The sequence below is a fragment of the Chrysemys picta genome, chromosome 10 (assembly GCF_011386835.1).
Source record: "Chrysemys picta bellii isolate R12L10 chromosome 10, ASM1138683v2, whole genome shotgun sequence".
NCBI classification, from domain to species: domain Eukaryota; kingdom Metazoa; phylum Chordata; order Testudines; family Emydidae; genus Chrysemys; species Chrysemys picta.
The window spans coordinates 54,601,984-54,625,791 of NC_088800.1; the positions used below are offsets into that span (position 1 = coordinate 54,601,984).

A 23,808-nucleotide genomic window follows, 5' to 3' on the forward strand; every position below is an offset into this window, starting at 1 on the left:
TTGATGTTCTTTGTAAATGTTGGTGGGTGCTGCACTCTGTTGTACCAGTGCTATGGGACCGTGGGAGTGGGTTGGCAGGAGGAGAGTATGCACTGCCCCATGGGGACACATGGGTGGCAGGCTGGAAAAGAAGGCAGGAGTGCTCTCCTCTGAGAAGACTATGGGGTGGGTGCTGCCCCCCTTGCACTGGTCCTATAGAAGGCGGGCATACAGGACGGGGTCAGTGCAGAGAGGGTGTTTGAGGGGTGCATATGCTTGGGGGGTGCTGTTGGACCAGTGGGACAGCAGAGTGCCCATCCTATGTGGCTCCAGGTGATAGGCCCCTGGGTAATTTAGTAGGCGCTAGAGGGGAGGGATTAATTTACATGTTTATTTACATACAATTGCATCCTTTCCTCCCGCAGCCAGGAGCCCTTTGGCAACTCAGGCTCAGTTCGGTTCTTTCCGGTAGTGCTCGCGTTTTTACGGGAGCGGCGAGGAGGGGCGTGCCCGTGCGCGGTGACGCAAAACGCAGGCCCCGCCCCTGCCCCGCCCCCATGGTCCCTGGAAAAGAGAAGAGAAAAAAAAACTTTTTTTTTTAATTGAGGAATCAACAGCCGCCATCTTGTCGCGGAGCCGGAGCGCGGCGCGGGCGGGAGCGGGGCCGGGCCGGGCCGGGCCAGGGCAGCGGGGCCGCCCGCCGGGGCACGGGCAGCCGCACGGAGCGCCGCGGAGGGGCAGACGGGCTCGGCCAGCGGGGCAGCGCCAGCCGAGGGGCGAGCCGGGCGCCGCCGCCGGGACCGGGAGCAGTGGCCGCCGCGGCCGCCGCGCTGCGCTCATTGTTTTTCTTGCCGGCGGTGGCGGCTGCTCCTGGGCGGGCGGGGGTCGAGGGGCCGAGTGAGGGCCCGGCGCGGGGCCGGGGCGAGTCCCCCGCTCGGAGGGGAGGGGACGGGGCGAGGAGGAGCGGGGTGGGGGGGCGCTATGCTCCCTGAGTGACTGACTGAGCCGCCATCCGGGCACCTCCTCGCTCGGCAGGGAGGGGGAGCGGCCGGGAGGAGCGAGCCAGGCAGGGAGGGGGCGCTGGGCTCTCTCCCTACCCCGCCCCGAGCCCTCCTCCCTGCGGCCTGCTGCGGCGGCGGCCCGGCCCGGGCATGGGGCAGCGGGGGCCGCCGCCGGCCGAGCACTGAGCGGCGCTGTTGCTCGGCCGAGTTTTCCCGGGCGCTCCGCGCGGAGTCTCTGTTGGCGGCTGCCCGAGGCCGGGAGCGCAGGATCCGGGCGGCCCCGGCGGGCGGCGCGGGGCTGGAGCTGTGACCGCCGAGCCGGCTACCATGGCGGAGAACTTACTGGACGGGCCGCCCAACCCCAAGCGAGCCAAGCTCAACTCGCCGGGCTTCTCCGCCAGCGACAGCACAGGTGAGGGGGTCGGGGGCAGAGGGGGACGGGTGGGTAGCCCAGCGTAGCGCAGCTCCACTTCTTCGGAACCGGGCAGGGGGCGGCTTCATGGGGGTCGCTTATACACCAGAGCCGCCGTCTCCTTGGGGTGCGCGCAGCAGTCCCCAGGTGCAGACCCTGCCCCGAGATCGGGAGAAACGAGCCTCCCCGCGGAACCGGCCAGGGTGACTCGCACTTAGCGGGGTCCCCGCCCCCTTGCCAGCTGACAGGGCAGGAGCGGAGGCTGCCCTGCCGGAGAGCTACAGCCTGCAGCTGCCTCCTGGGGCTCGTCCAGCTGAGCTCCATGGTCGCTCGGTCGGACCCTGTGTGTAACTTCAGCCCGTAACCATAGACCTATAAACAGTGAAGGGCTCTAGGGCGTAGTAAGAGCTGACGGAAGCGAGGGGGATTGTTCCAGCCTCACCTTGCGCTTGTTTGTGCCTGAGAAACAAGTGTAAGTTAACGATAAGAGTCAACCAGAACTTTAGAATTTCTGTGTTTTTCTCGGACTGAGGCAACATCTTCAGAGGCTTTTTTGGTTCCTCAGGTAAACGTGTATTCAGACAGATTTATTCCTGCATAGCCTGTGCATGTATAACTTTGTCAAAACCGCATAGTTACCCAGTGTGATGGAATAGCTCCTATCTGTTCAGAAATGCGGTATAAATATGTGGGAATCAGTGTGAAGTGCTTCAGAGAAGTACAGTATGCGTTTTTCGTTCACAGTAACTGCTTTCAAAAGTTTTGGCTTTGGATAATGTTTTTTTCAGAGCACATGATGTCGTTTTTAAACACCCTGGGTCAGAGTATTTTATAGGCTGTCAAATTTCCTCCCTTAAAATATAACTCTGTGCAGTACACACACATTTCTTTTGTCTGTGCATCCAGTTTAATCCTTGAATGTATTATTACGAACCTGTTCTTAACTAAAAACTGGGTTTAATAAATGGTTGACTCAGTCTGCTCTGAGCAATTTTCCTTTAAAAAAAAAAAAGTGCATATCTTGTTAAGCATTTCAGTTGTATGGTACATTATCTTGTATATCTGAAAACACCCCCACTAGTTTTGTAGTGTTTGCACATTAATGTGGTGTAAATTTGACAGCAGGTTGTCTTTCAGCCATCTTTGCTGTTTCTCTGAGCCTTTCACATAACAGGTGGGGAGCAGAGGAACACTTGAAAAAGAAAATGTACAAAAATTGGCAAAAGAACTCTAGGTCAGGTGTAGTACTTAGCCATTTTAAGTCTTTTTGGAACTGACTGGAGTTGACAGTGAATGACAGTACATACTGCTGTGAAATGCACCACGTAAACTAAAAAAATTGAAATAACTTTTTCTACTCTTTCAGTCACTTTAGGTTGTAACAACAATAGATAAAATATTTGAAACAGTGTGAAGTTTGAAGGTGATAATTTTGGATGTTCTAATTTTAAAGAGAAACTGTGTGCCAATTTTTCATGTGGGTAGTCTCTAAACAGAATCACTCCGGTAGATAAAGTTAAGCATGTGCAAAAGTGTTTGCGGAGTTAGGGCCTTGGTCAATGGAAAAATGACAGTGTCAGAGCAAGTACTACATGTCTGACAAATAGGAATATCTCAGTAGGCACAATGTCGAAAATAACTTTAAAGATAAAAATTAAGATAAAAAAGTTGCAGGTAGCATTGGTTTTGTTGTTGATCTTAAGTATTTTGAAAGTGCTTTTTACAATTAAATGTTTTTATATTTGTTGCCATTGCTAGTAGGCAATACAAATTGTTAGGGTTCTTATGTAAAATATTACTGAAAACTCTGAACTTAAAATGGGATCTTCTTGCCCGTTGGTTTAATAACAAAGTAGTGTTGCAACTGTGAAAGTTGCCTTTGACCAGTTGCTCTGGTTGATGCTTTTGAGGGCACATCACTCAAACCTAGCAGGCTGTATATTCTGCTATTGAATGATGGATAAAGCCTCAGTCCTGGAAATGCTTACAGTCATGCTTAATTTTACTATTGTGAGTAGTCCCATTGCAGGATTGGACTAAAAATTTAATGAAAATACCATTATTTATAGCTAAGTTCTTCCTTGTTTCTCTTTCACATGCTGCTTTCTGTAGCAGTTAGTAGATTTAAGCAGCCCGTTTTCCTTGAGATTAGAATATGTAGAATTTTGGTTCTTTCCATTTATTCTAGGGTGATGTAAGAATTGTTTGAGGCAAATCTTCCTTAGTGTATTGGAGTAATGTTTGTGTGATTGAAGTTAGTTAGTCTTGTGAACTTTTTTGTTAATGTCATAGTTCTGTAAATTTTAAAATTACACTTTGATTTAGCATTTTATTAACAGTAGAAAATCAAGGTATATTGATAGAATTAATACAGTGTATATGTCATAAGTCAGTATATTAGTTGGATTACTAAGGTGCTTGTGTTCTTAGAACAGCTACACAGTACACTAATCAAAGCTAGTTACTGGGAATACAGCTAGCTGCCCACTAATTGCCAAGTTTCATCCATATAACTAAGCTAATGAGTTTTTAAAATATCCACGGGAAAGGGATTTCATTTATCTACCTAACCAGGAGGAAGGATCAATGCGTTTTGTTTCTGTATAATTATTTCTTTCTTAAATACTAAGTCACTTTCTTGTTGCACAACTTTAAGCATTTAACTCTCATTTCATCTGGTATTTATTTCATAACACCTAAATTGTAAAGTCTTCATAAAAATATTTAATATAAAAAGTAGGTTTATGGTAACTTGGTTATTGCAGTCTGTTAATTTTAATCTTTGAGGGCCATAATCATTTAGTATGTTGTCAGTATTCACATTTTGGCATGATGTACAGTAAACCATCCAGATTTTTAAATTAACATCTCTGGAGCCAATGCATGCTGTGTGGGCACTGATGATGTATTAATTAGTAGCATTTTATATAAAGACGTAGCAAAATGGGCATTCCTTAAGATGCCTAAAAGCGCCAGTATAATGTGGCTGCTGTGATTTTTTTTTTTTTTTTTTTTTTACTACTGTATACTATGGTGCAAACAAGGGAATGCATCTGTATTTGTTAAATGCCTTGCAAACTTTTGGTGCTGTAGAAATATATTATTTTCAAGAACTAATAATTATAGTCATTCAAATTGTTTTATTTTATAATCTTTAAAATTTTAAATGTTTACACTCACCTGATTTAGGGAAGTTAGGATGGCTCAAGTGAGTTAATAAGTTGCAGTTTCAACATTGAATTGCCTGGTGTTTTTTTACAACTTCAGATTATGTACTGATTAATAATTATGTCTGTTTCTTAAACATCCAAACAAGTAGTTGTGACAATTAATGACGTTTTGTGACTGTCCGGTGTATACATTTTTTAAACATAAATATTTTAGTATATTTCAAATTATTTAAAATAGAAAAAAATGACCTTGTTATTAATCTGCATACTTTTAAATTAGCTGTATTTCCTATTCATTATTTTTTTAACTAAAACACTTTTAAGAAGTATACGCATTTTACTTTGACCTTTTTTTCTACACTGTACCCAAGAAATATGGATATGCACTTCAGGTATCATTTCTTTCAGTTTAAAAGAAGTTAGTTTAATAAAAATCATCCAGCTTTTAAGGCCCTGAAATCTTTAAGATAATACCTTCTATTTAAATTAAACCAGACTATGGGAGTAAATATTCATGTACCTAACTGAATTCATATGACTTTACAAAGTGGTTTAAACCTATCTCCTTTTGTGTGCCATGTGAACATTTGTGTATATATACTTTAAAAGCATTAACTGTTATGCACAGCTAATAAAATTTGCTTCCATGAAACTTACTGCCTGTATGATCAAATGTGCAAACACAAAAGGTCACTTATACAATACAAGACTTTCTTGGATTTACATTCATGCACAGTCCCAACAGTAATTAGCGCATTTGAATTCTGCTGAGAAAAAATTATGAAATAAATGCTTCTCTGGGAAAAAAGGTACAGATGAAGAAGAAATGCTTTATATTGTGTTTTTAAATTGTTCTGTAGAATGTATTTACATTTATTTGCAACACATTGCATTCCATTATCCTGAAAACTTTTCCCATGACACTTAAAGCATGTCAAAAAGTTTCTTCCCCTTGGACCTATAGAACTCAGTGCCATAAGATGTAATTCAGACCAAGAGCTCAGTAGGATTCAAAAATGGATTATGTGTTTGGATGAGAACACCCAGAGTTACACTAGATAGGATAAAAATATATAAATGAGATAAAAACTTATGCGTTGGGATATAAGAAAAACATACTAACAGCATGATGTTCAGAAGAGAAATTCCACTTGCCATCTTATTCCAAAATTATCCATTATGGGGTTTCTTGCACTGTCCTCTAAAGCATATGATGATAACCCTGTGTCAGAGGTAGGATACTAAATGGATTACAGGTATGATCTTGCATGGAAGTTCATATGGGAGGTATTTTGTGTTTTGCATTGTTAATTTGGAATTCATTTTGAAATTATATTTTGAATTCTAATTGTACATGTGCCCAGAAGTTTATCAATGGGTGCATTTTTTTATGGCTTTATAAATGTCAGGATAAATTCTGCCTTGTGCTGTGGAACAGACACATTACCCATGTGTAATCCTTTGCAGAACATAGACAGGAATCTAGGGCAGGGGTTCTCAAACTGGGGGTCGCGAAGTTATTCCATGGGGGGTCATGAACTGTCAACCTTCACCCCAAACCCTGCTTTGCCTCCAGCATTTATAATGGTGTTAAATACATAAAAAAGTGTTTTTAATGTTTGGGGGTGGGGGATGTCGCACTCAGAGGCTTGCTATGTGAAAGGGGTCGCCAGTTTAAAAAAAAAAAAAGTTTGAGACCCACTGATCTAGGGGTTATGGATGAGGGGGCACACTTTGCTGCACCTTTGAGGTCTCCTGCTATCTGTTAGGGTAATTCTTGAAGCTTTCTTTGTAGAGGTGATTCCATTTCTATTCCTGCTGTAGTTTCCTGACTTGGTCATAACCATGTGTCCATACCATCACAGTTATTTCCACAGCAATCAATGTGATGTATCAAACAGAATGTTATGACTTCAGTTGAAGAATAAGCAGTCAGAAGAGATGAACTATTAAACAATGATCTTGTTTTCATGCAAATGTCTCTAATAATAAAATGTGAAGAAAGATGCATACAAAAATCTTGCTACATAAGCAAAACTTTGTTTTTATGAAACATCAGCAGAAGAAATTCAGGTTATGGCCCTGTACGGTGAAATAACTGGGACAGCTTAGGAATCTGACATCTTCTTCTTCACTTGGTTTACACTTTCAACTTGAAAAACTTCTGTTAATTCATGCACGTTATAAGCATCATAAACTGTGCAAAAACTCTGTGAAAGCCAGAAGAGAACTGGTTTCAGAGTGGTAGCTGTGTTAGTCTGTATCAGCAAAAACAATGAGGAGTCCTTGTGGCACCTTAAAGACTAAGGACTCCTCGTTGTTTTTGCAGAAGAGAACTGTCATCTTAATTATTGCTGCAAGTTACTAAATATTAAATTCTGAACCAGATGTAATTAATAGTCTGTCACTACTCCACTTCATCTTGCATTTACCTTCTCCTTTGGCACACGAGAAAAATAAGTTTCTACTCCAAAATTTAAACCGCTTGGTAAATACAATGTACACTTTTAGTGCAATAACTTTTCAGTATTCATATAATAAAATAACAGGTGTATAAGCATAGTATCAAGTATGACCTGGTGAGAACTCCCAGAGTAAGTCTGATACAGTAACTCCCCACTTAACATTGTAGCATGTTCCTGAAAAATGCGACTTTAAGCGAAAGGATGTTAAGGGAATCCAATTTCCCCATAAAAATTAATGTAAAGAGGGGCGGGGGGGGGGAGGGTTAGGTTCTAGGGAAATTTTTTGTTTTTGCCAGACAAAAGGCATTATATGCAATTTAATACAGGTATTTAACAGGCTGGCAGCCCCCCCATCAGCCCTCCTATGCCCCGCCCCCCCAGTGCCTCTCACCCGTCAGCGGACCCTGCGGATCAGTGCCTTCCCCCTGCTCCTCTCGCCTCCTGCCCACGGCAATCAGCTATCTTGCGGTGTTCAGGAGGCTGGTGGGAGGAGTGAGGCTGTTGGGGGGGGCATAGGGGAGCTGCCAGCTGTGGACAAAGCTGGCAGCTCCCTGCCCCCTATGTGGACATAGGGGAGCATTGCACAACTTTAAACGACCATGTTCTGTAATGGAGCAGGGACATAACATCGAAAGAACATTAAACAAGAGGACGTTAAGTGGGGAGTTACTGTATAGCAAAATGAACTGTTTTGTCTGAGAGGTGAAAGGCCTACATCATCCCCACCAATCACATAGGTAGAAATAATTTAGTTCTTATCTGTTGTTAAAAGCATATTTGGTGCAATGTTTTGGGGCAGCAGTCTTCTCTTGCGCAGTGAGAAGGAAGTTGGAGCATCCTAGGTCAGGATACGTTTTTCTGCCACATATAAGCAGGCATCTCACTATTTCAGGAGTTACCCTTATTCATAAGGATAAATTGGGGTGTGTTCACTTCCTCTTTGTGTAATTTCTGCTTTTGTGTACTCTTATGGGATAAAGCCATGAATTAATACAAAACTAGGATCTTCTAAATATTGAATTTGAATCTATTTTGTAGTAGCAACAGTTCCTCCCCCCCCCCCTAAATTTCAGAGATGCAGTTCAAAGATGTACAGAATCTTTGTATGGTTATACAGGATAAGGGCCAATGAGGGGTTGACCATCTTGATGGTGCTGACTAGCCTCAACTCATTGAAGTAAATGGGAATTGAGACTACTTGGCTTCTTGCAGGTTCAGGACCATAGTGCTTTACACAGGCTTGACTATCATTCTGGTATGATGATGTTGGTATTTTTATGCAGCACATTGAAAGTTGAAGGTTTCTTACAGTAAAGTGTAGAAAATCACTGTTTCCAAGTCTACTGTGGGCATGTGATCTCTTTCTTATGTATATTTGGAATATGCTTCAGTGCTGTACGCTTTTACACAGGCTCTCAAAGCTAAGATGCCAAGCAAAGGAAAAAGTGCCCTTCAGGGATTTAGAATTTAACATAAAAATACAACATTTGAGGCCACATTTATACAACCTAAAGGAGCAGTAAAGAGCATAAGTTTTTTTCATTGTTAATTTTTACAATGTGTCATGGGTTTGCTGGTTTATAATGTTGCTTAAAATTATCCTTTATAGTAGGTTACGGTAATGATTAAATTACATCTAAATATGTGTATTGTATATCTACATTAAAAAGACAGTTTGTGGGAGAGACTTTCAGAATATAATGTGTATATATAATGAGGGTATAGTTGCATTAAATTGATGTATCCTTTTAGATGAAGGAATGTAAACCCCACATTTCCTTGAACAGAAAGAAATGCTTTAGGAGCTTTTATGATTCAAAAGGAGATATGAGCAGGTAGACTTTTCACCCCTTTAATATTGCCAGTTGCCAAAAAAATAATTTGAAGCTAATTTAAAAACTAAATAGTAACTATTGTGCTACATGTCTGACTTTGACAGTAATTTTACAGTTATGCAGCACTACAAATATTTGCCTGGCAAGAGAATTTCCTCCCATTGAGTTAGTATCTGTTCATTCTTCAGAGGTGGGTTGTGTCTCCTTCACTGCACTATGTGGAGGCTGCAGAGCTGTCAGTTTATGGAGGCTAAACCAAAGGGACTCGCCTGTTGACTTTCTGTCCCATACAGTTTGTGCATTTCATGCTTCTTTCAGTAAGAGACTGCTTTTAATTTTAAACATTCTTTTCTTATAATTCCACCTTTTTAGAAGACCAGAATCAACTTAAATTTTGTGTGTGAAAATGTTTTACCTGCTGTTACAAGCAAGGCTGAAAAAATGCATTCACTGTGTCACTTGTGGTGAGACAGGAAGCTTTCCTAGGTGAGTGACAAATTTTGAGATTTAATTTTCAAACCCTGAAATTTCTAGTCTTTATGGCTGTAAAGATATTATACTAAGTTTATGTTTGGAACTAATAGTGTGTCGTCTTGGTCAGTGGATAGATAGCTTCAGTGCCCTTGCTGCTGTTCAGAGCGTTTGCAAGCTACAGCAAATAAAAAATGACATGTTTTTTGGCTGTAGCTTTTCAGAATCCAGTGGGCAGCTTGATGTGACAAAAATCACATCAGTTTTGCTGATGCTTTTGAAATATGAGCAATAGCAGAGGGAGGATCTGGAATTACTCACGGGACCAGAGGGACTGAGAGGATCTGAGTAGTGAAGATACACCTCTAGCAGCAGCCGGAGAAGGGACGGAGCTGTGGAGAATGCACATCACTCAGCAGCAGGAGGCTCTTTGGTGTCAGAGGGAAGCAGAGCAAGTGTGCTGCTTTTACCTTTCAGCTGTTAGATAAAGTTTTTGTGGAATCCAGAGGTTGATTTGAAAGATGATTACTCCCTACTCCAATGATGAGTCTATGGCAAGCATCTTGATAGGAATTCCACTATCATCTTCTTTCCGGCAGCTCGAGGTAGGGGAAGGTTGGTTTCTCACCTGGGTGTTACCCCCGTTTTTCATTTTTACTTCTGGCTGTTAACTGTGAATGTTAACTGGAGTTATTGGAGTGAAGGGTTTTTTAACCCTGACTGGTATTCTTAAACCTCAAGCTAGTACATGTCAGGTAAATTTATGAAATAGCAAATGTGACCCTTTATATTATAGAAGAAAACATTTTTTATCTAAATCTTTCAATTATTTTACTTTGTGCAATCAGTTTCAGTATTTGAGGAGTCAGTCAGTTCCTCCTTTGTTTGGGTTTTGCACACAGCAGCCAGGGACAGGGCAATTTTTTAAAAAAAATAGGAAAATGTTGGCCCTGAAATTACTTTTAACTCACATTTTGAGGTTAACTACATTTTGAGTTGGGAGTGTCCTTTTTATCTCTGACTATTTACACCACACATCTCCACTTTTACCCAAAGATCTGATTGCCATTCCTCTTGCCTGGGATACCACTGTGTTGCTAGAAGAGAAAATGGCAGAATAAAAGGAGACCATCCCTGCTCAAAGGTCAAAGTCACCCTCTCTGTTATATTGGGGGGTTGGAAGGGAGACTGTTCTGTGCTCATGGCCTTGCTCTGTTTGTGGCCCTCTTCTCAGTAGGCTCCCTAATAAGCTGGATTCTTTTGTAAAGATGGACCTATTCATGGTATCAGTTTTATTTCTCTAGAGTAACCAAAGAAGAGAGCCTTGGTAACTGATGCACTGGCTCAGAAATGGGCAAACCAGATTCTGTCTTTCAAGAAAGGTGTTCAGAAGTTCAAGTGCTAAGGAGTCTGGATAGTTATCCAGTCACCTATTCTGTTATGCAGGCTGTGGCTTACAAGATTCCATTTTCAAGATAAGTACTACTTTTGCATGCAGTCATTTTTGCACCGTTTTTTCCAAGAAAAAAAATCCACCAACCAGGTATACCCCAAGAGTTGGAAAAAATTCATATTCTGCTGTAGAAAAGCCAGGTGTTTTTCAGGAAAAAAATCAAATCAGTTGTTTTTTAAATTGTTCATTTTCTTTGAACATCTATTACACTCATTCATTTAAATGAATATAGTATGTGTATCTGTTCTATAATTTTGATACTGGAAATAGGCTCTAATATTTTTGTGCATGAAATTTTAACTGTTCTAAAAAGTTGAGTGTTGAGGACCTAAGTGTGCTTATGCCTGTTAGGAAACAATAAGAGTTTTATTAAACTGTCTGGGTGCCTAGAGGTGATGGGAATGGGACAGACTGGAGAGAGCAGCATGGTTAGTGGGTTTGTGTTCATCCTGGAAATCCAACATTGACACAGATCAGTGGAAGGTTATGCCATAAAATCTGAAATGTCCCACCCTGATCTTGGTAGTGTCACTTGTCTGTTATGCTAAATAGCATCAAATGAACAATAAATAAAAAAAAAACAGTTGAAGTATTTTGCTTAGAATATAGTCTTCCAGGAAGATCTAAGCTTGTATATCCACTAAATACTGCATGTGGAAAAACAGGAAAAAATAAACAAAGAACTAAAGAATCAACAGTGATATTAATGGATGGTGGTTGGCTGAACACAAGAAATGATCTGATAATAGTAGTAAGTATTCATACAATGGAAAATGTGTCCCTTCTAAATGCTATTGATTCTCTCTCTGAGAAGCAAATGGCAGCGTAAGTATCCAAGCTGCTGAAGATGCCATCCAAGAATGGAGAAAAAAGTGTAATAAATAAGTCTTTTTCCTTTTTTCTCAGTATACAAACAAAAAATGGAAATAGATTAGAGAACTTCTCAGGTGCAGCCATCCAAACATCTAATGCATGAATATTCCATACACTATTTACTACTGTCTCCACAAGGCTTTATACCTAACTTACAGTGTGGAAGCTTTGTCTCTGCAACAGCCATCAGGTCCAAGATTACAAGATTTACCCCAGGCATGAAATATATCATGATTTTTCCAGACTTTCTCCACTCTAAAACCAGCTACAGTTTTATTGCTTTAACCCCAATCCCAGAATCCTTTGTAGGATTAGGGTTGAGGTGCCTTGGATGGATATTGAGTGGAGTGAATCATAGAATCCTAGAAGCTTAGGGTTGGAAGAGACCTCAGGAGGTAATATAGTCCAACCTGTTGCTCAAAGCAGGACCAACCCAAACTAAATCATCCCAGCCAGGGCTTTGTCAAACCGGGCCTTAACCTCTAAAGATGGAGATTCCACAGCCTCCTAGTGAAATAGTTTTTCTAGTATCCAACCTAGACTTCCTCCACAGAGTGCTTCAGCTTCTTGCCCCTTCCCTTCTGTCCCTCCCTCCTGCACTGCTCTGCTTCAAGGATGCATAATTGTAAAATGGCATGAAGCCATTTGAGTGATTTGATGGGGGAGGATGGGGTGCAGGTGGTCCAAAGTAGTTAACTCTTAGCATTGTCTATTGCCCCTTGGAGGCACAATCTCAGTTTGAGACATGCTGATCTAGATGTATGAAGTACCTTAATCTCTATCAAAGACTGTTTTTCCCTCCCCCCCACTAATCCCATCAGCACTGCTCACTATAGCCCACCTGTTAAGGATAGGAGACACTAACCTGAGAGACTTTCCTTATCTCAGTTTCCTCAAACTAGTCTGTTGCTCCACCAACCCTCCCCGAAGCCAAGGACCTTAACTGTACTTTGTTAACATTTATCTTTCTAGGGTCATTACTCTTAAGAGAGACTTTGCTTGCATTTACCATAATTTTAGTATGGGTTTTAGCTTTGAGAGTACTGTATTTGATACAGGAGTCAGTGAGACAGGAGCCAGCCTGTGCCACCTTCATGACAGCTCTGCTGCTTCCTAGTGACCGAACTGGAGGATCAGCAGTCCCTAGTTCTGTAACAAGGAAGAAACATTTTTGTTTTCAGTAAGTATGGAATAGAGTAAACTTAAAAAAAGAAACTGGTGTCTTTTGTTTAAAAAAAAAAAAAAAAAAAAGCAAACCTTACTGATTATTGGGAGTTGAGGGAAACAAGCTATTCTCCAAACACTGACGTTAATTCTTTCTGAATTTAAGGTAGTTGGATTATTTTCAGTCTCATACACAATGTGACATACCAGTACCTAAGTTTGGTTACACAAATGACAAGAATGTTAATTTTAAACTGACCTCATAAAACAGCCCCAAATAATTAACTAAAAATTAACATGCAGAGACAGAGACATGGCCATCATATTCTGTCTGAATATTGATTTATTACTTTGCTGCTTTTTCTGACTAGATTACAATTTGAATTTAAAAGGTTGTTTCAATCAATTAATTTTTCTAAAATGTAAAAGGTGGTGTACATTTAACTTTCAGAAAGTTAAATTAAAAAAATACAAAATTCTAAAGCAAATTATTTTCTCTTTTGTAAGTGTTTGTATAAATTCTCTGTAGCTTAGGATATGTCTTCACTGAATATGTGACAGCTGTGCTGCTCTAGCATTTCATGGTAGACACTGCCTCTACTGTCAGCATAGATAATCCGCCTTCCCAAGAGGTGGTAGAAGTCTTTTGTCGACCAAGCACTGTTTTCACCTGGGGTTAGGTCGATATAGCTATGTCTCTCAGGGGTGTGGATTTTTCACATCCCTGAGAGATGTAGCTGTGCTGATGTAAGATCCCAGCGTAGACTATCCATTAGTCTAGAAAGACACTACTTTATACAAGGTCAGGGTTGCAAAGAGAAACTTGGTAGTAAGTAGTTTATCTCCAAATATCAGGGTCATTATAGGCTGCTATTGAAAATACTAAGTGTTGATAGCAATTACTGATATGTCTTTGTGCTTATGTGCTCTAGATGTAGGATCCTTTTCTTTTGGTGATCAGAAGGTTTTGGATTCTTCATAAAAACCTATGGTTCCTCAAAAATGAGATTCTAGCGGTATCCACCAAAATCATGAGATGGGCTTAAAAATCCTGAGATTTTACAAATTGGATTTTGAGATTGTAGGGTGCACTTGGGTTACATTTGTAAACTGTTCTGTGCAATGAAGGGATAGAAACTTTTTGTATATGAAAGCTGAAATTCGCACTGAATCACATTCCTGTAAGGGCTGGGGCTCTTAAGAAAAACACCAAATATTGTGATACTTGTGATTAAAATTGCAAGAGTTGGCAACACTGATTTCTCTTCTGGTATGTCTTCACTGCAGAGTTACCCTGGGCTCTTACTTGGGCGTTGGCCCTTACCACTCTCCCATCCCCACACACACAAGTCACTCATCAGAGTTAAGAGGTGCTTGAAAGTTTGAAAACTGGGCTAGCTAGCACAGCTGAGGTTGTGGGTTAGAGTTTGGGTTCTGCTTTCACTCAAGCTGGTAACCTCCCTGTTTTGAAGTGAGCACACAGGCTAAATCAGTTGATTGTAGATAGTGCTTCAGTGCTTTCCAACATTTCCCGCTGCCTGGAAGGACAGACAGAATATCCCACAATTCATTGGGAAAGAACCATAGAGTTTACTAAGTATCAGGGGGTAGCCGTGTTAGTCTGTATCTACAAAAACAACAAAGAGTCTGGTGGCACCTTAAAGACTAACAGATTTATTTGGGCATAAGCTTTCGTGAGTAAAAACCTCACTTCTTCGGATGCATAGAGTGAAAGCCCTTTCACTCTATGCATCCGAAGAAGTGAGGTTTTTACTCACGAAAGCTTATGCCCAAATAAATCTGTTAGTCTTTAAGGTGCCACCAGACTCTTTGTTGTTTTTATAGAGCTTACTGCAGCCCAGAGAACTGTAGGATGCCCCCCAGAAAGCCTAGCAATATACAAGGAAGAGTGCCGCACCAGTGAGGACACAGTAACTTGGGTAGAGTTTTGCAGGATGGCACTTCACACTCAGGCAGGCTAATGGGGGTGTTCAGACCTGGATGCTGATCACTCAGACTAAGTGACTAGTCTGCACTTTTTGGACCTGCACTTTTTGGATTCAGAACCAAGACGTTTTACTTCAGTCTCTTGTTAACTGCTGACATTCCTTGGATTTGAAAATGACAGACATAATAGAAACTAACAGAAAAGTTTGAATGTAAGCAATTGTGTTTGAGATTAGATTTTTGTTTTTTGTGGGCGGGGAGGTAGGGGGAGTGAGTGTGTTCATCTAACATGAGAATTGGGTCACTTACTCAGCCATTTTGGCAAGGAGTATTGTTTTATAGCTGTTGAGAGAATCACTTGCCTTTATGGATTTGTAGCAAAAGTGCATATGCAAACTCGTGTTCTATTGCATTTTATTATAACTATTTTAAAATGGATCCTGTATGTTGATGGGTTGTTTTTTTAGTGAACACAACACTACCGACTGAAATATAAAAACAGGAAACGGAATCATTATCTTAATGGGAATTGAATACTGAATGTTTACAAATCTACGGTGTTAAGCTTTATGCTTGGTTTTTTCTTACGTGCTTGCTTTTGATTGTCAATAAGGCACAAACATTCCATTGTTTAGAATAGATTTGTCTCATTTTGCAGGACATCAGGAATGGATAATATCTTTTTAGGTGTTCAGCGGATGTCTTCTGTTGCATTTTCTTATCTTTTGTATTATGTTTATAAAAATTCTTCCAGTCCTTATGGTGTGTGAGTACTTGGCTCTCAGGTCTCCCAAGAGCATGCACAGTGAGCAAGGAAGATGAAGCTTAGGGTACTTACGTTATGCTTTCCATCTGTTGGTATCAGAGCTTTGCAAAGCATCATTATCCTCATTTTGTGAATGGAGAAACTGGGTATGTCTGCACTACACAGACTGTACTGGCATAGCTATGCCGTTGTAGACCTGAAGTGTAAATACACCCTACACTGACACACAGTTTTTTTTTTTTTTTTTTTTTCTGTCCGGTGTAGGAACACCACTTCCCCAAATGAAGTTAGCTGAGTTGATGGAAGCCATCTTTTGTCAGCATCGCTGTATCTACACTGGAGGATGTGTCAGCATAGCTATGTTGGTCAGTGATACGGGTTTTTCAGTCTCCTGACCAACATAGTTGTGTGTAATTTTTCAGTGTAGAGAAGGCCTTAGTTACAGAGAAGTTAGTAGCTAAAACTTCCAAATTTGGGTGCCTACAGGTACACCTAAGCCCATATATAGGCACCTAAATAAATGGGAATTGCAGATGTTCAGCACCATTGAAAACTAGGTCATTTATTTAGTTGCCTAAGTATAGATTTGGGTGTCTAGCTTTTTGGCACCAAAGAAAATTTTGGCCTTACTGACTTGCTGAAGACCATGGTTAAGGCCATGACTTTGTCATGGAGGTTACTGGAAGTCATAGAATCCGTGACTTCAGCCCCTGAGGCTGGGAGCTGCAGGGTCCTGTCACTGCCTGCTGCGGTAGTGAGCTTTGAGGTATCCCGCTGCCTGAGGTACCCAGCTGCCATGGGCAGCGGGGGTGCCCGGGCAGCTCCCCGACCACCGTGGCAGCGGCAGGGGGACCCCGGCAGCTCACTGCCCTGGGGCAGAGGGACACCTGCAGCTCCCCACCGTGGCAGGGGTACCCCCGCAGCCCCCTGTTGCCACAGAGGGGCAGGGGGACACTGACAGCTCCCCTCTGCGGCAGTGGCAGGGGGGCCCCCGGAGCTCTCCTGCCACAGCAGCAGGGCAGGGCAGCCCCAGGAACTCTGAGCCCCCACGGGTAGTGGGGGCCCCAGAGCTCCCAGCCACCCGCAGCTGCCCCAGTCCCTTCCCAGTTTATCATGGATATTCTTAGTAAAAGTCAGGGACAGGTCACGGGCTTCCATGAATTTTTCTTTGTTGCCCATGACCTGTCCCTGACTTTACTAAGAATATCCATGACACAATCGTAACCATGGTTGGTGGCAGTGACTGTTCCCTTCTTCCCCCCGCCCTGTTGTTTTTCAAATCAAGTGAAAGTAAAAGCCAAAACAGAATCTTATGTTGTCTTTCCCCATTCTCCTTCTGTTTTCATCTCCTTTTTATTTCTCTTTTTATTCCTCAAGTGTGTAGCATCAGCAATTTTATGAGCCGGGCTTTAAAAAAATGTATACTTCTCTGACATTTGGGAAGTTTGGTTGGGCAAGTGCCATTATCCTCTTCAGCATCTATGTTTTCATTTAATAATAATAATAAAAAAAAAAGGGGGAGAGGGGAGCTTGTAGCCCTTACGGTTTTTATGGTAAGCTTCAAACATGGGCCAGGTGTAAACTGATGCATTATTGCCTTCCTGTGTCTGCAGACAGATGGTTTAATTAGAACTGGAAAAAGTACAGAGAAGGGCAACAAAAATGATTATGGGTATGGAACAACTTCCATAGGAGAGATTAAAAAGACTGCAACTGTTCATCTTAGAAAAGAGACTACTAAGAGGGGGTGGATATGACAAAGGTCTATAAAATCATTAATCGTGTGGAGAAAGCGAATAAGGAAGTGTTATTTACCCTTCCATATAATTTAATTGGGTAACCCCTGGTTCATGGGTTACCCAATGAAATTAAAAGGCAGCAGTTTAAAAAAAAAAAAAAAGCAAATACTCCTTCACATAATGCACAGTCAACGTATGGAACTCACTTTCAGGGGATTTTGTGAAGGCCAAAAATATAATGGGGCTAAAAAAAAAATTAGATAAGTTCATGGAGGATAGGTCCATGAGTAGCCGTTAGCCAAGATGATCAGGGATGCAACCTCGTTCTCTGGGTGTCCCTAAACCTCTGACTGCAGGAAACTGGGATTGGATGACAGTATATAGATCATTCGATAATAGCCCTGTTCTGTTAATTTCTTCTGAAGCATTGGCCTCTGTTGGAGGACAGGACACTGGGGTAGATGGACCATTGGCCTAACCCAGTATGGCCATTCTTATGTTCGTTGCTATTCAGAGCTTGACTAAGCTTCAGCAGAATCAAAATTAACTAGAGTCTTGTCAGTCTTGCTGTTGCGAATAAGGTTCTGAACAGCAGGAGTGAAAACTAACAATGAGCAACTTAGCTTTGTTGCTTGGGAAAGCAATAAGTAGCACTGAAAGTAAGCACTACAGTTGTTCACTGGGGCCAGTGGGGCATGGAAATGGGTTGGATGGAGAGATGATGGAATAATTTAGAAAAGAGAAATGTAGAGAGAAATCTGGGAGAGAAGAAGCAGAAAGTAAAGAGGCAGAATGGTGTAGAAGAGAAATATAAAGAGGTCATGTAGGGAAGAGAGAAGGAAAAGATTAAATATGAACTGAAGACAACATCTTAAGGTATACAGTGATCTCCTGTAGGAAAGAAAATAAGTAATTTTTCCTAGGTTGGTAAGAGAAATTAACAAATTCAGTGTAGTAAGTAGGGTTTGAACAAAAAATCAGCTAAGTAGAAAGTTGATAATGTTACAGTTAAAGAGTATACAACAGCATTCAGGAATTTGAAAGCAGTAATAAGGAAATAAGTATGTAAGAGTGTTCAGCTGAAATCTGAGTCGCAGCTAGACCCTAGCCCAGGGGTCTCAAACATGCGGCTGGCGGGCCGCATGCGGCCCGCAGAGTTATTAGCTGTGGCCCACCAAGCTCCCCTCCCCTGCCACCCTTGCCCCCTCCAGTGTGCCGCATCCCTGCTCCTCTGCCTATCTCCAGGTGCTTACGCTTTCCAGGGGAGCGGGGTGGAGGAGCAGGGAGCCGCGTGCTCAGGGGAGGAGGCGGGGCAGGGGTGGGGATTTGGGGAAGGGGTTGGAATAGGGGCGGGGGGGTGGAGTTGGGAAGGGGTGGCAAGGGCGGGGCCCCATGGAAGGGGTGGAGTGGGGGCGGGGTGGGGGGGTGTCAGTGATGTGGCCCTCCAGCCAATGTACTAGGCCTCACGTGGCCCTTGTGGTGATTTGAGTTTGAGATCCCTGCCCTAGCCGGCTCACATGTATAAATACTTCGCAGGGAGAAAATACTAGATACTAACAGGTTCTTGACTATAGCAGAATAATGGCTGGAAGCAGAAGCCAGGCAAATTTAAATGAAGACAGACCCATGTTTTTAGCAATGCATGATTAACCATTGGAACAAATTACTAAGATAAGTGATAGAGTCTCTATCTCTTGATATCTTCAAGACTGGATACCTTTCTGGAAGACATGTTTTAGCCAATCAAACACAAATTATTGGGCTCAGTATTCGGGTAATTGTGTGAAATATAATGGCCTGTAATGTATGGGAGGTTTGACTAGATGATCTAATGGTCCCTTCTGGTTCTAAACTCCATCTGTGAAAATGACTGCCTCATTTTTTTTTTTAGTCCAAATAAGTTATACAATACAGGGTTTGTTCCAAAACCATGGTTTTCAACTTTTTTTCATTTGTGGACCCCTAAACATTTTTGAATGGAGGTGCATGACCCTTTGGAAATCTTAGACATAGTCTGGGGACCCCGAAGGTCCGTGCACCACAGTTTGAAACCCACTGTTCTAGAATATGAATTATGTGCCTCTCCCTCAATGACAGACTGCTGACCTGATGGATACATATGCCCTGTGCTAAAATGTTTCATTTAATTAAAACCTGTCTGTTAACAGTCACAACTAATCGTATTGGGAAGGGGCCATTTTGGTAAAGGGGTGTGTGCAGAAAGGAGGGTGGTAATCTGGGGAAGGGGAGCTGAGTTAAGGTTAAGATTGTAGTATGTGGTAGTGGTAAAGTGGGTGGGGGAATAGAGGGTGTGTACGATTAGTCTTTGATGTCTTTTTCCACTTCCTTTTGGAGTTATGTCACTTGTGTAGCAACCTTAAGTATTGCATAATGAATTCTTTTGTGGATAAATAAGCTTATTGGCATAGGCCAATTTTTTATGAAGCTAGTATTCTAATGTGTATAGCCATCGAAGTGAGCTATTTTAAAACTTGTAAGCATCTAGAACTGTGTATAGGCTTTTAAATAATCAATCAAGAAACATAAATTAAAATTATAGGGAAATTCCCCTTCAAGTGACAAAGGTGCATTTTCAGCTCTTAGTAATGTTGGACAGATACAAAGTCAACTGTTCATTTATTCAAAATACCCAAATCAGGACATGATTATGTTGGTTTAGTAATTTAAAAAATAACTGTGGTTTAATATGAAAGTGAAATGGCTGAACAATGAAGGCCCTTTTCCAATTGTGAAATCACTCTTAAAGCAAAATGGGAATTGTTTTACAGTTTGACGTTGGGGGGTTGTCCCCATTTATCATTACTTTATATAATATGGTCACTATCAGCAGGAATGTTCTTATGGCCATTTAAATAAAAACCTGAATTAGTGGGTATTTTTGAAGGTATTAGCACATTAACTTTGAAAATACTATTATGAGGAAAATAATGTAGTTCTTCTGTATAATGTTTTGGGGATGATTCATCCTTCACATAGTCTAGTTATTTGATATTGAAAAATGTTGATGAGGACATTTTTAAAAGGCCCTTTTCAGTTAGGACATAGAATGATAGAACTGGAAGGGACCTCGACAGGTCATCTAGTCCAATCCCCTGTACTCATGGCAGGACTAAGTATTATCTAGACCATCCCTGACATGTGTTTGTCTAACCTGCTCTTAAAAATCTCCAATGATGGAGATCCCACAGCCTCTCTAGGCAATTTATTCCAATGCTTAACCACCCTGGCAGGATGTTTTTCCTACCATCCAACCTAAACCTCCCTTGCTGCAATTTAAGCCCATTGCTTCTTGTCCTACCCTCAGCAGTTAAGAAAAACAATTTTCTCCCTCGTCCTTGTAACAACCTTTTATGTACTTGAAAACTGTTATGCTGTCCCGTCTCAGTTTTCTCTTCTCCTGACCAAACAAACCCAATTTTTCAATTTTCCCTCATAGGTCATGTTTTCTAGACCTTTAATCATTTTTGTTGCTCTTCTCTGTACTCTCTCCAATTTTTCCACATCTTTCCTGAAATGTGGCGCCAAGAATGGATATAATACTCCAGCCGAGGCCTAATCAGCGCAGAGTAGAGCAGAAGAATTGCTTTTCGTGTCTTGCTTTCAACACTCCTGCTTATACATCCCAGAATGATGTTTGCTTTTTTTGCAACACCATGACACTGTTGACTCATATTTAGCTTGTGGTCCACTATGACCCCCAGATCCTTTTCCGCAGTACTCCTTCCTAGGCAGTCATTTCCCATTTTGTATGTGTGCAGCTGATTGCTCCTTCCTAAATGGAGTACTTTGCATTTGTCTTTATTGAATTTCATCCTATTTACTTCATCATTTCTCCAGTTTGTCCAGATCATTTTGAATTTTAATCCTGTCCTCCAAAGCACTTGCAACCCCTCCCAGTTTGATGTTGTCCGCGAACTTTATAAGTGTACTCTCTATGCCATTATCTAAATCATTGATGAAGATACTGAGCAGAACCGGATCCAGAACTGATCCCTGCGGGACCTCGCTCGTTATGTCCTTCCAGCATGACTGTGAACCATTGATAACTACTCTCTGGGAACAGTTTTCCAACCAGTTTTGCACCCACCTTATAGAAGCTCCATCTAGGTTGCATTTCCTTAGCTTGTTTATGAGAAGGTCATGCAAGACAGTATCAAAAGCTTTGTCAAGATATACCACGTCTACCGCTCCCCATCCCCCATCCACAAGGCTTGTTACCCGTCAAAGAAACCTATCAGGTTGGTTTGACACGGTTTGTTCTTGGCAAATCTATGCTGACTGTTACTTATCACCTTATTATCGTCTATATGTTTGCAAATTGATTGCTTAATTATTTGCTCCATTATCTTTCCGGGTACAGAAGTTAACCTGGCTGGTCTGTAATTTCCTGGGTTGTCCTTGTTTTCTTTTTGTAGATGAGCACTATATTTGGCCTTTTCCAGTCTTCTGGAATCTCTCCAGTCTTCCATGACTTTTCAAAGATAATCGCTAATGGTTCAGATATCTCCTCAGTCAGCTCTTTGAGTATTCTAGGATGTATTTCATCAGGCCCTGGTGACTTGAAGACATCTAATTTGTCTAAGTAATTTTTACCTTGTTCTTTCCCTATTTTAGCCTCTTCTGATCCAACCTTATTTTCACTGGTATTCACTATGTTAGCTGTCCAATCACCACCAACCTTTTTGGTGAAAACTAAAACAAAGTCATTTAGCACCTCTGCCATTTCCACATTTTCTGTTATTGTCTCTCCCCCCCCCCCCCCCCCACCCACACATTGAGTAACGGGCCTACTCTGTCCATGGTCTTCCTCTTGCTTCTAATGTATTTGTAGATTGTTTTCTTGTTACCCTTTATTTCTCTAGCTAGTTTGATCTCATTGTGTACCTTGGCCTTTCTAATTTTGTCCATACATACTTTTGTTATTTCCTTATATTCATCCTTTGTAATTTGACCTAGTTTCTACTTTTTGTAGGACTCTCTTGATTTTTAGATCATTGAAGATCTCCTGGTTAATCCAAGGTGGTCTCTTGCCATACTTCCTGTCTTTCCTATGCAGTGGGATAGTTTGCTCTTGTGCCCCTAATAATGTCTCTTTGAAAAAACTGCCCGCTGTCTTCAATTGTTTTTCCTCTTAGACTTGCTTCCCATGGGATCTTACCTACAAACTCCCCGAGTTTGCTAAAGTCCGCCTTCTTGAAATCCATTATCTTTATTTTGCTGTTCTCCCTCCTACTGTTCCTTAGAATCATGAACTCTGTCATTTCATGATCACTTTCACGCAAGCTGCCTTCCACTTTCAAATTCTCAACCAGTTCCTCCCTACTTTTCTAAATCAAATCTAGAACAGCCTCTCTCCTAGTAGCTTTCTCCACCTTCTGAAAAAAAAAAATTATTTCCAATACATTCCAAGAACTTGTTGGATAATCTGCGCCCTGCTGTGTTTTCTCAACAGATGTCTGAGTAGTTGAAGTCCCCCATTATCACCCAGTCCTGTGTTTTGGATGACTTTGTTGCTTATTTAAAACAGGGTAGATTTCATTTAAATCACTAGTCAGGAAGATTTGTTTTAATCATGGATTTCTACATAAAAGTGCATTCTTGTTGGTTGTTATAACCTTAATACATATTCTTCACAACTCAGAGATGGATGTAGGTTTCATTTTTAGAAGGTATATACCATACATTTTTAAAGTGATTTATTTTGAAAACTTTTCAGATTAGTTTTATAGCTATATGAGAAAATGAATGATTGTTTAGTTATTTCATTTACCAAAGGTAATTAAAGCAGATAGTTCAGCTCCCAATGACTTCATAAATATCTCCAATTCAATAGGTTAATCATTAATATTTGGAGGCTTTTCTTGCCATGCTGTATTAGGAGAACATCACCTGACAGACATTTAAATTGTTTTATTTAACTAAAACAACAATGTTATGTATTCTGGATTTTTTTTTCTTCAACAGCAAACATATAATATTTTAGCAAAACAAGCATTTGAATTTTTGAATTTAGTTAAACATTCAAGTTTTTTAAAATCAGGTTTGTTTTTGTTAAAATAGTTTTAAACTAAAGTAGTTAAATGAATTATTTAAAAAAACAAAAATTAAGTTGACTGTCAGCCAGGTCAACATGAGAAACTTAAAATATTGGCTTTTGCAGCTAACTCAGTTGTCTTCACCTTCATTTTCCTGTTTGTTCGTAATCTGGAAAAGAAAAACAAACTTTCCTGCTTTTTCAGGTCCCAAACGATTTCTCAGTTTGGAATGAATTAGTCCAAAGGAAGAAAATATTCTTTCTACACCGGCAGAAGAAGCTACTGCTGTTAAGTGAGATTATCACTTCAACAGTCTCTGAATCCAAGTGCTTAAGTGACTTCCACCAGTTCACTGGTGTGACTTTCTTTAAAACATCATCACCAAACATATATTTCTTGAACGTTTCACCTTTAGCTCTGAAGTTTATTATAGTTGGCATTATGGAGGGGTGATTGCTGGATGTCCATATCATAGCC

The 23,808-nt window shown here is 41.1% G+C and overlaps 1 protein-coding gene across 11 annotated transcripts in view; it reads left to right on the forward strand.

Moving 5' to 3' along the window:
• Nucleotides 1-1,171: 1,171 nt before the first annotated feature.
• Nucleotides 1,172-23,808, forward strand: part of CREBBP (CREB binding protein) — a 180,609-nt gene continuing 157,972 nt past the window's right edge. For all 11 annotated transcript variants that reach the window (XM_042854095.2, XM_042854098.2, XM_005306180.5 and 8 more), the window contains exon 1: nucleotides 1,172-1,392. In XM_042854095.2, the coding sequence (XP_042710029.1) occupies nucleotides 1,308-1,392 (85 nt within the window). In that variant the 5' untranslated portion in view covers nucleotides 1,172-1,307. The remainder of the gene's footprint in view (nucleotides 1,393-23,808) is intronic.